The sequence below is a fragment of the Eulemur rufifrons genome, chromosome 28 (genome assembly GCF_041146395.1).
Source record: "Eulemur rufifrons isolate Redbay chromosome 28, OSU_ERuf_1, whole genome shotgun sequence".
Lineage (NCBI taxonomy): Eukaryota > Metazoa > Chordata > Mammalia > Primates > Lemuridae > Eulemur > Eulemur rufifrons.
In genome coordinates, this window is record NC_091010.1 from 42651426 (window position 1) to 42663763 (window position 12338).

Sequence of the window (12338 nt, forward strand, 5' to 3'; positions counted from 1 at the left end):
GGTTTTGACATTTCTCAGGGTAAAAGAAGCAAATAATTTCATTTCAAAGTGAGAGTGATTAAATCATGCATATACCATCTAGAAGTGCTTCAACCACTAAATCCTTCCCAAATTTGTATGCTGTCAGCTTCTTGACTCAGGATATCTTCTATAATATTTGCACAGTTTCAATCATCTGGATGAAAATGAGCATTCTCATTCAGATTATGTCTATGTGGTACAAAAACTACTGGTAAATGAGTCAATTAAATTGAAAATAAACACACCAACCCAATTTTTAAAATTACGCTTCAAGCCATCCTTTTGGTAACAAGTAGCCAGAGCCACACTCTTTCAGATAAGTACAAGTATCTGGATGTCCTTGTACTGATAAACATGTAGCTCTTACGTGTGACATTTGGTTCTTTTTCACTGAAGCCCGCTAACTCATTTTCAGACAACATTTTGGAGGACAGACCTGAAAATAAATCATGTAATGACAAGCTTCAGTTTGAGTATAGTGAAGAAATCCCCAAGAGGATAAAGAAAGCAGATAACTCTGCTTGCAACAAAGGAAAGGTTGGTGAATGGTTTTTGTTAAATGACACTTGGACGTGGTACTCTTGTCAGTTTCAAGTGGGAGTCTACTTCCTCCCTGTCTGTCCCGTTCACCTTTCCCTTCACTTTCCCTTAGATGCTAGAGTTCACAAAGTGATATTATAGGACATTCACCTTCCAATTGTGGAAGGTTAGCCATTGATTAATCCAGCCAATACCTGCTGAAGGTTTATGTGCTGCAAGCACTGATGTAGTTAGTGCATGGGATGGTTAGTGATGGAGACAGACATGTCAACAGTGCCTATATAGAAATGCAGGGACCAGTGATTACACTGTGTTAACAGAGAATCAAGGACACGCTCCCAGGGAAAATGATGTTTGAGAAGGAAGATTTAGCCAAGCAGACAAAAACAGGGCATTCAGGCCAAAAGGACAGCATGATATATTCAGGGAATTGCAAGAAGTTTTAAGAGCATTTGGGGTAACCAAGAAGATAAATGGATTGTGAAGTGTGAACAGAAGAACGACACTGAAAGATAAATGAGATACCTAGACCCTACCCTCAAGTGCCTAACGGTATATAGACCCTGAGCAAAGCTATAGACATAGTTCCAGTGATATTATTGGAGAATAGAATAATAAAATATGTCAAAAATTTTAGCTATAGAAGATATATAGTCGATCCTCCATTTATTTAACAAAGGCACATTGACTGTTCCACAGGTATAACAGTGGACTAAGCATTAAGGGAAGATGAAGGATGAATTAGACTCATTCCTTGCCCTCAGGAAGCTTTTACTCTAGGAAAGCTGTTAGGACATGTATGTGGATAATTAACCAAGCAAGGGCAAACACACTGATGACACCTGAGAAGTACAGATAACGAGCTTCAGGAACTCAGAGGGGGGTGGCATGCACCTTCCATGTAAAATTGTATTCTTTTCCCTTGATAGGTCTATGACATGGAGCTGGGAGAAGAATTTTATCTTCCTCAGAATAAAAAGGAAAGCAGACAGATCGCACCAGAGCTTTCTGATCTTGTCATCTATTGCCAAGCAGTAAAATTTCCAGGTAAGAGTAAGCAATATCATCTGTAACATTTAGAGATCCCCAAGGATAAACATGTGCTATTTATTTACCTGGGCATTGTGGACACTCAAAATAACTAAACTGTGTAGCTGAAATCATTGTTATAATACTTTCTAAACAATTTGCTTTGATGTTCATGAACGAAAATATGATAAAATATTCATTTTCCAGATCACATATCTTTTCATAATAGTTAATAATAATAATGATATAGTAATATATTCACAATATCTAATGACTAAAAGGTATTAAGTACTTACTAGGATTTGTGCTAAATATTTTACATACATCATCTTTTTGACTATTTATAATGATTCTATGAGGTAGATGGTATTATCCCATTTTTAAATAAAACGTAGTCTGAAGGAGATAAAGTAATTTGCCCAAGGTTTCAGAGTCCATCAGTTAAGTCTCTTGTTTGACAGTAGCAGAAATTGACTAAAGCAAAGTGGGAAATGTATTGGCTCATGTCTTGAAAAATGAAGATATACAAGTTCCAGGTATAGCTTGACCCAAGGCACATACTGTCTCTCTCCCCTTCTGCCCCTTCATTTTTCCTTCTGCCTCCATTGTGTTGGTTTCATTCCTTTTATTCCCTTTGTGGTTGTAAGACAGCTATAGCTGGCTGGTACTAGATGCTTCCAGATTCAGCTTCAGTGTAAGCGTCTCTTTCAGAACTTCCAGCAGAAGTTTCATGGTTCTCATTGAGTCCTTTGCCCAATCCTTAACCAATTACTGTGTCCAGCAGGTGCAGTGCTCTGACTGACCGGAGCCCTTATCAAAAGCTCCATCCCTGAGCTTGACAGTGAGGCTCCACTCAAACCACAAGGACCAAGGATGGGGGTACAGTGGGAGGGGAGGATCCCCCAACTGGCCATTTCTAGAAGTACAGTGAACTTTGATAAACCACTTCCCAAAGAAGCATTCATTTCAGTTAATATATGTTAGATCTTCTATTCTGAAGCCTACCTGTCTTCAAAGTCCTGCCCTTAACCATTACACTACCCTGCCTCTTTCCTTAGAATCGGTCATCAGTGAGCTCACCCAATTATGTGTCCCACAAATGGGGCACCAGGAGGTGGAGGGCAAACAGGAAAGTCCATGAATATATGGAAGTCAGAAAAATTCATCTCCTTATATGAAGAAAAAAGATTCCTTTGCACAAGATTTCTAAGGACAAGAAAGTGGCTGGGATTGGAAGATCAGTCTAAATGTTAGTAAACAGGTTACAAAACTTGGCCTGGAGGGGCGTTAAAATGCCAGCTCTCATCTTTTCAAGATGGACTGAACTCAGGTCCAGTCTCTTGCTGTGCCTGGCAAACGGGACAGAGATATTGGGCTATTCAAAAATTAGGTAATAGTGGCCTTTTCACACATCAGAAGAAAAAATAATCATAGCGAGAACTTTCTTAATTCTAAGTTTTCTCTCATAAACTATTTTTTAGCTTTTGGCAGCTGCAACTGTTTGCTAGCTATCCTATTGTGGAGGATAGGAATGAATAAGTAATAAGCAAAGCTTTCAAGGAAATACAAGAGCCTAGCCATGTAGGTTTAGTTTCACAGATCATGCTTTATGTCACGTAAGTGCAATATGATCATATTTGCAATTGGTGAAACTGTGTTTATGGTGGAGTAAAATCCTTTACCTGTCAAAGCATCATGGCTGGCATTGTCCTTCATCCCAGGAGCAAGTATGAGGGCCACTCTGAACAAGAGTCACACTCACTGCGTCTCTTATTCTCCAAGAATGCAGCTGATGCTACACTCAGACCATTGCCCTGGCTTTGTCTTCCCTTCTCAAGCTCTGCGTAAATAAAGAGCACAGATTCCCAAGGATATTTGAAGTCAGTGTGGAAGATAAAGTTTCTTTACCAACAGAGAATCGTGGAGGCATCGAGGAGTCATTCAGTCGAGCTTCTGACCTGAGGCACAGACTAAGCATGTGGTTGTTTAGCTTAGTTTTAAAATTCCAAATAAGTTGTTTTTTCTTTTTTAAAAAAACATAGCTCATGTTCTTTATAGGTATACTGCATTTTAGTTTTATTTTTTAGTAATTGAAGTTTCTTACATTTTTCTTTCCCAAACTTTTATTTCCGTTCTCAAAATAACTAAATTGCGTTGTGGGAATCATTGTTATTATACCTTCTAAATATTCATTGTTATTATTTGTTTTGATGCACATTGGGAAAATGCCATACAATATTCATTTCGCTACACTATTGATTTTAATTTTGCTACATTGTCAGTTTCAATGTGTCTCACCTTTCATCATCCCAAGTCCCTTCCTAAGAGCCATGTGCAAAAAACAAAAGAAACCCTTCAGAGCAGTGAGGAACCCAAAGGTCATGTGGCATGAGGCCCACAGAAATCGAGGAACTTCCCCACCACCAGGAGCCTAGTTCATTGCCAGGGCAGGAGCCAGAACTCGAGCGTCTCACCTCCAGTGCTGTGCTCGTTTCCCCTCGCCATGCACGAAGCTGAGTGTTTCCTACCTGCTTTCTCTTAGGGTTTGTTTCTCAGTTACATTTAGTACTTATATCTTCCTGTTTTTCTTCTCCCTCTAGTAGAAAAAAGAAAGACATGGTGTTTTTGTCTAATGACCTTACTAACTTAGTTTCCAGATAGTTCCCACCAAGCTCCCCTGAATTCCGCACTCTGATCGGGCACCTACATATTCTTCAGCCTTTCCAGCTGCCAGCCCTTTTCTCAGACCATGTTCCCAGCCTGGCCTGTCCTTCCTGCTCCCCTTGGCCACTGTCTAAACTCCAAGGCCAAGGGTCCTTGTGAGTATCTGAGACTCTTCAACCCATAGTGGCGATGCCTCCTCTGGGAGGTCCTTGCATTTATAGGCGTGTGTTCGGGCACCTCCTGGGCCTCTCATTGTTCCCCAGCCAAGAGCACAGCCTTCTAAGAGAAATATTAGATGGTGACAAGATCATCGGGTAAGGTCACTGGTCAGAGGCCTGGGCTCTTAGTCACCATGCTCCGTGACTTTGGCCAAGGCAGATCCTCCTGAGCCTCAGTGTCCTCACTCAAAATCGGATTTGACTAGAATCCTTGTTTAACAGACTTGTTGAAATCTCCAGAATTATCCGGGCAACTTGCTTAAAACACCAATTCTCAGGACTCTCTACTAGGATTTATATTTGGAAGGTAGCTGCAAGGCCCTGGTACCTGAATTTTCAATACAGGCGATTTGGGAGCCTGCAGAGCTAAACGATTTAGAAGTCTGATTCTGAGGGAGATTTTGCCTCATTCTCCTTTGGATCCACCACACAGCCCACAAGCAAGTGATCAGGGATTCCATGCTGAGGCGTATCTGGAAGATTCTGTGGCTTCCAGGGTTCATTTATATCATTCATATTCCTACACCAAAGAAGCCACCTGGGAAGAGCCCTCCAGATTTCAGCCCATTCATTGGACACACACTCTCATTTTCCTAGTGTTGAGAGACAAGCTTTGTTCATTGAACAGTGGTGCTAAGGAGCCATTTGAATCACAAAAGTGGGACCCTGCTGGCTTGGACAGCTTCCATTGGCTGGGTGTGGGGTCCCTAGAATTAGGACTCCTCTCCCTTCCCCCCACCCCCCTATCCCCCCGTCCTTTCCTTTCAGGCTGGGTGTTGCCATCCTCCCTGAGAGTGCTGCTCCGGGTTACTCAGACTGGGCAAGGATGCCTCGGGGTGGAACCTGGGGGCAGAGGGACATGGGGGCAGAGGAACATGGCTCAGGACATGACAGGGCTGAGAACAGAGCTCTCAGATACATCACTGAGAGGTAACCCTGCTCACAGAAACTTATTACCCTCAGTGCCTCCCAAAATCTTGCAAAACCAGTGAAAACGACTTTTGAGGCAGCTCCCAGTGACTGCATAAGTTAAGGCCCAGCTGTGACTTGCACAGCCTGTGGCAGGAAATTCACTCAATTAGAAAGGAGAAGTAGCTTCTCCTGAGTGGCTCTCAGACCCTCTCCAAACTCAGCTTCTCTCCTGATTTCTCCAGCGCTAGTATGTTTGAATGCTCCAGTGCGTCCGAGAGAGGGCGTCCAGAAGAAAGCCCAGCTCGGATTACGTATATAGGCATGCTGCACTTAATAATGGGGATACAGCTGGAGAAATGAGACATTAGGTGATTCTGTCATTGTGCAAACATCATCAAGTGTCCTTACACAAACCTGGATGGTACAGCCTACTACACACCCAGGCTATATGGTATGGCCTACTGCTCCTAGGCTACAAACCTGTACAGCATGTTACTGTACTGAATACTGTAGGCAGCTGTGACATAATGATAAGTGTTTGTGTATCTAAACATATCGATACATAGAAAAGGTACGGTAAAGACACAGTATAAAAGATAAAAAACAGTACACGTGTGTAGAGACTTACCATGAATGGAGCTTACAGGACTGGACGTTGCTCTGGGTGAGTCAGTGAGTGAGTGGTGAGTGAACGTGAAGGTCTAGGACATTACTGTACGCTCCTGTGGACTTTATAAACACTATACACTTAGGCTATACTAAACTTATAAAAAATATTTTTCCTGCTTCAGTAATAAATTAACCTTAGCTTACTGTAATTTTTTTACTTTATAAACTTTTTTTCTTTCTTTTTTCTTTCTTTCTTTTTTTTTTTTTTTGAGACAGAGTCTCACTCTGTTGCCCAGACTAGAGTGAGTGCCGTGGCATCAGCCTAGCTCACAGCAACCTCAAACTCCTGAGCTCAAGGGATCCTCCTGTCTCAGCCTCCCGAGTAGTTGGGACTACAGGCATGCACCACCATGCCCGGCTAATTTTTTCTATATATATTTTTAGCTGTCCGTATAATTTCTTTCTATTTTTAGTAGAGATGGGGTCTCGCTCTTGCTCAGGCTGGTCTCGAACTCCTGAGCTCAAACGATCTGCCCACCTCGGCCTCCCAGAGTGCTAGGATTATAGGCGTGAGCCACCGCGCCCGGCCTATAAACTTTTTTTTTTTTAACTTTTGGTCTCTTTTTTTAGTAACATTTAGCTTAAAACACAAATACATTATACAACTGTAGGAACACATTTTCTTTCTATATATTGTTATCTTTTTCTATTTTAAAATTTTATTTATTTATTTATTTTACTTTTTAAACTTTTTTGTTAAAAACTAAGACATGGCTCAGCACAGTGGCTCACACCTGTAATCTTAGCACTTTGGGAGGCCAAGGTGGGAGAATTGCTTGAGGCCAGGAGTTTTGAGACCAGACTGGGCAACGTAGTGAGACACCAGCTCTACAGAAAAGTTAAAAATTAGTTGGGCATGGTGGCGTGTACCTGTAGTCCCGGCTACTTGGGAGGCTACAGCAGAAGAACTATGTGAGCCCAGGAGTTTGAGGTTGCAGTGAGCTATGATTGAACCACTACACTGTAGCCTGAGCATCAGAGGAAGACTTTGTTTCAAAATAAATATATATATATATACATATATATATAATATAGTAAATGCATAAACCAGTAACAGTATTATCATTATCACATACTATGTACTTTACATAATTGTACACACTATACTTTTATATGACTGGAAGCGCAGTGGGCTTCTTTATACCAGCATCACCACAAACACATGAGCAATGTGTTGTGCTACAAAGTTACCATGGCATGAGGTGGTAGGCTTTGTCAGCTCCATTACAATCCGTTGTATATGTGGTCCGTCATTGACCTAAATGTCATTATGTGACTCATGACTGTATGTCACTTGGCTAGTCAGGGAGTCGATTTCACAGCCCCCAGACAAATTAGGATTTCTGAAGGAAGATATCATCATATGCTCTGGAATCAATATATTCTTTTTTTTAAATAATTTTTTTCTTTATGGAGATGCAGTCTTGCTATGTTGCCCAGGCTGGCCTCAAATTCTTGGGCTCAAGGGATCTTCCGCCTTAGCCTCCCTAGTAGCTGGGACTATAGGCGTGTGCCACCATACCTGCCTCTGGGGTCAATTTATTCTTACATGCCTGTTCGTCTTTTGCTAGGTGAACATCTCATAAATTTGTATCCTGAAGATTTAGCCAACATCAGATGTTTCAACATCTATGTCTAAACAAGCATTTTCATTCACAACCACAAGGAAAAACACGGATGAGAGGAAGGCCATAAAATTAACTAGAGGGCCTCATCTGGGAAAGAGAGCAGCCACTAGCCTGACCGTGTGGGTTTAAATCCCAGCTCTGTCTCTCGGTGACCTTGACTTGGACAGCTCTGTAGCTCCTGTGCACCTCAGATTCCTTATCTCTTTTTTTTTTTTTTTTTTGAGACCGAGTCTCACTGTGTTGCCCAGGCTAGAGTGCCATGATGTCAGCCTAGCTCACAGCAACCTCAAACTCCTGGGTTCAAGCGATCCTCCTGCCTCAGTCTTCCGAGTAGCTGGGACTACAGGCATGTGCCACCATGCCCTGCTAATTCTTTTTATATATATTTTTAGTTGTCCATATAATTTCTTTCTATTTTTAGTAGAGACGGGGGTCTTGCTCTTGCTCAGGCTGGTCTTGAACTCCTGAGCTGAAACAATCCACCTGCCTCGACCTCCCAGAGTTGTAGGATTACAGGTGTGAGCCATCGCACCGGGCCAGATTCCTTATCTCTAAAAGAGGTGTAACATTCCTAACTTGCAGGTTGCTGTAAAAATTAGGAATAAAGTATATAATGTGATTAGCACACTATTTGGAACATAGTTGGCTTTCTGGAAATGTTGTCATTGATGGGTAAATGAGCCAGCAAGGTGGATGAAGGTTCTTTGTTGCTCCTTTCAGTTATTTTTCTGGGCCCCTTCCCACAGTCAAAAGTCCTTCCCCTTTATGGATCGCCCAGCCCTTGTTTTCTTGCTTTCTTTCCCCACCCCAGGAAAACAACCACACTCTTCACAGAAGGGCTCGCATACCTCTGGGGGACATTGACATGTGGCAGGGTGTGTGCAGAATCCCAGAATGAACACAGGCCCTCACCCTGGCCCTTCATCGGTTTTACTTAGGAGAAAAATATTCTATAATTATGTCGAGAGCAAAGTTTACATAAACTATTAAGATCAAGGCATGAGAACTCAATAGTCTAAGTTTGTGCATCTTCGCTGTTATGAGTACTTAGGAGGAAAAAAAACGTTAGAAGCCCCACATTCAGCTGTAATAAATAGTAACAGTTGGTATGAACAGAGCACCTTCCTGAAGAAGACACACAGCTAAGTATATATATGTTGAACATCCCTAATCCAAAATGCTCCAAAATTCAAAACATTTTGAGGGCCGACATGACACTCAAAGGAAATATTCATTGGAGCATTTCAGATTTCAGATTTTTCATCTGGGGATGCTCAACTGGTAAGTATAATGCAAATATTCCAAAATCTGAAAAAATCTGAAATTTGAAACACTTGGTCCCAAGCAGTTCAGATAAGCGACACTTAACCTGTCTATGTATGTCATCTCATTTATTCCTGACCACAGCCCTTTTACAGATGAAGACGGCATGGTTCACAGAGGTTAAATAACTTGTGCAAGGTTGCACTGCTAGGAACAGTGTTTAATCCAGGTGTGTCTCACTCCAGAGTCTATGCTCTTAAACACTACTCTGCCCTGTCTCCTCTGATGATGTTCTTGGAAGGTGTATTTTCATCTCAAAGATGAAATGCAGCTTTGGCATAAGGAATTACACTCCAAAGGCACAATTATGACAGAGGGAACAATTTGGAAGCAACTCTAGCTTCACTGGTGCCTTTAAATCACTATTGTTACATTGGAGCCAGGTTTGCGTGATGTGTGTTGATTTCCTCATTCAGCAAATGTGTATTAAGTTCCTGCTGTGTACCAGGCACTGTGCCAGACATGAAGGACCCAGGGTCCTGGCTGGACCAGGAGTGAGAAAATGAAGCTATGAAGCATCATTATCGTCATAATATATTTCCCATTTAGTCTTCAGACTAACCTTATGAGTGAGTTCCTATAATTACACCCATTTTGTAGATAAGGAAACCAAGGAACAGAGAAGGAAATGTTAAGTCAGGCTCATACCAGCACGAATTGGACCTAGACAACATGACTCTAAAGCTCAAGATCATAACCATTCTTTCATCTCCCCAAAGGAAATAATCAGCCTCTGATAACTGAATATTGATTGCAGCACTTTCTTTTCATGCAATTTTTCAAAATCTTTCTGATGCACAATCAACTAAGTGTGTGTGTAATTTTGTGGTCATTCTATAAAAAGTACGCGATCCTTGTTGCATTTGCCTATGGAGATAAAAACTTTGCTGTACTTCCTGCAATACTATTATTAACAGAGCTAAAACTGCTAGTAGATCTTCTGTGCTAGGTTCCAAGGGAGTAGTAGGGCTTCAAAATAAACATTAACGGGGATGGAAAATGTTGAGTTCCCTTGCTTGTAGTTTTTGGCTTATTTATTTTCATTTTATGGGAACAGGCCTGTCAACTCTAAATGCATCTGGCTCTAGCAGAGGAAAAGAAAGGAAAAGCAGGAAGTCCATTTTTGGCAACAATCCGGGCAGAATGAGCCCAGGGGAGACAGCATCATTTAACAAAACATCTGGAAAAAGTAAAGTCACCTTCTTCCAATATCTTTGCTTGATTCTGCATGCTGGATAATTTAGATATTTTACTGTCTAAGTACTTCCCTTCAATTATTTAGTTCTTTTTGCATTTTCGTGAATGTTCATACTGTCTGAGTGTGGTATAAATTTTTTTAATTGCTAATTTACACTTTTAGCTTACTAAAAATAGCATTTCACTGAAGGTGTTTTAACAGTGTTTGCCTCAAAAGTAAAAATTGGAGCCACCTTGGAACATTCTAGTGGTTTCTTGGAACTGCTCTCTTCACCATTATAACTCCAGAAGATATATCCATTTTATTACTAGTTTTTATTATGAAAGTAATAAATTCTCATAGTTAAAAACTCAAACAATACAGTGTATTATTAAAATTCCTTTCCACTCTCAATGTCCCAGTGCTGTTCCCCAGAGGTAACCTCTATTAAGTTTATTGCATTTTGTTCGGGAAAAATAAGATCCTTTCTAAGATAATCTAAATGGAATATAGGCATACCTCGGAGATATTGCAGGTTTGGTTCCAGACCACTGCAATAAAGCAAAAGTCACAATAAAGTGAGTCACATGGATTCTTTGGTTTCTCAGTGCATATAAAAGTTATGATTACACTGTATTGTTGTCTATTAAGTGTGCAATAGCATTATGTCTAAAAAAAAAGTAATACCTTAATTTAAAAGTACGTTATTGCTACAAAATGCTAGCGATCATCTGAGCCTTCCATGAGTTGTAATTTTTTTGCTAGTGAAAGGTCTTACCTCGATGTTGATGGCTGCTGGCTGATCTGGGTGGTGGTTGATGAAGGTAGCGGTGGCTGTGGCCATTTCTTAAAAGAAGACAACAATGAAGTTTGCCACATCGATTGACTCTTCCTTTCACAAAAGGTTTTTCTTTAGCATGTGATGCTGTTTGATAGCATTTTACTCACGTAGAACTTATTTCAAAATTGAAGTTGATCTTTTCAAACCCTGATGCTGCTTTAGCAACTAATTTTATGTAATACTCTAAATCTTTTGTTGTCATTTCAACAGTGTTCACAGCATTTTCTCTAGGAGTAGTTTCCATCTTAAGAAACCACTTTTCTTGCTCATCTGTAAGAGTCAACTTCTTATTCATTCAAGTTTTATCATGAGATTGCAGCAATTCAATCACATCTTTGGGTTCCACTTCTAGTTCTCTTGCTATTTCCACCACATCTGCAGTGACCTCCTCCAGTGAACCAACCTCTCCAAGTCATCTATGAGGGTTGGAATCAACTTCTTCCGAACTCCTGCTTAATGTAGATATTTTCACCTCCTCCCATGAATCACAAGTGTTCTTAATGGCATCTATCATGGTAACTCCTTTCCAGAGGTTTTCATTTTACTTTGCCCAGATCCATCACAGGAATCACTATCCATGGCAGCCATAGCCTTTAAAAATATATATATTTCTTTTTTTTTTTTTTTTTTTTTTGAGACAGCGTCTCGCTTTGTTGCTGAGGCTAGAGTGAGTGCCGTGGCATCAGCCTAGCTCACAGCAACCTCAAACTCCTGGGCTTAAGCGATCCTACCGCCTCAGCCTCCCGAGTAGCTGGGACTACAGGCATGTGCCACCATGCCCAGCTATTTTTTTCTATATATATTTTAGTTGTCCAGATAATTTCTTTCTATATTTAGTAGAGACGGGGTCTCGCTCTTGCTCAGGCTGGTCTCGAACTCCTGACCTTGAGCAATCCACCCGCCTCGGCCTCCCAGAGTGCTAGGATTACAGGCGTGAGCCACCGCGCCCAGCCAAAAATATATATATTTCTTAAATAAGACTTGAAAGTTGAAATTACCCCTTGATCCATGGGCTGCAGAATGGATGTTAGCCAACATGAAAACAACATTAATCTCCCTGTACATCTCTATTAGAGATTTTTGGTGACCAGGTGCATTGTCAATGAGCAGTAATATTTTGAAAGGATTCTTTTTTTCTGAGTAGTAGGTCTCAACAGTGGACCTAAAATATTTAGTAAACCCTGCTGTAAACAGATATGCTGTCATACAGGCTCTGTTGTTCCATTTATAGAGCACAGGCAGCGTAGATTTAGCCTACTTCTTAAGCGCCCTAGGATTTTCAGAATGGTAAATGAGCATTGGCTTCAACTTAAGGT

General features: G+C 40.9%; 1 protein-coding gene across 1 annotated transcript in view; it reads left to right on the forward strand.

Moving 5' to 3' along the window:
* PLCE1 (phospholipase C epsilon 1) overlaps positions 1–12338 on the forward strand; it is a 252787-nt gene that overhangs the window by 211264 nt on the left and 29185 nt on the right. The window contains exons 20-22 of the mRNA XM_069460026.1: positions 437–558; positions 1491–1608; positions 10062–10193. Coding sequence (XP_069316127.1) covers positions 437–558; positions 1491–1608; positions 10062–10193 — 372 coding nt within the window. The remainder of the gene's footprint in view (positions 1–436; positions 559–1490; positions 1609–10061; positions 10194–12338) is intronic.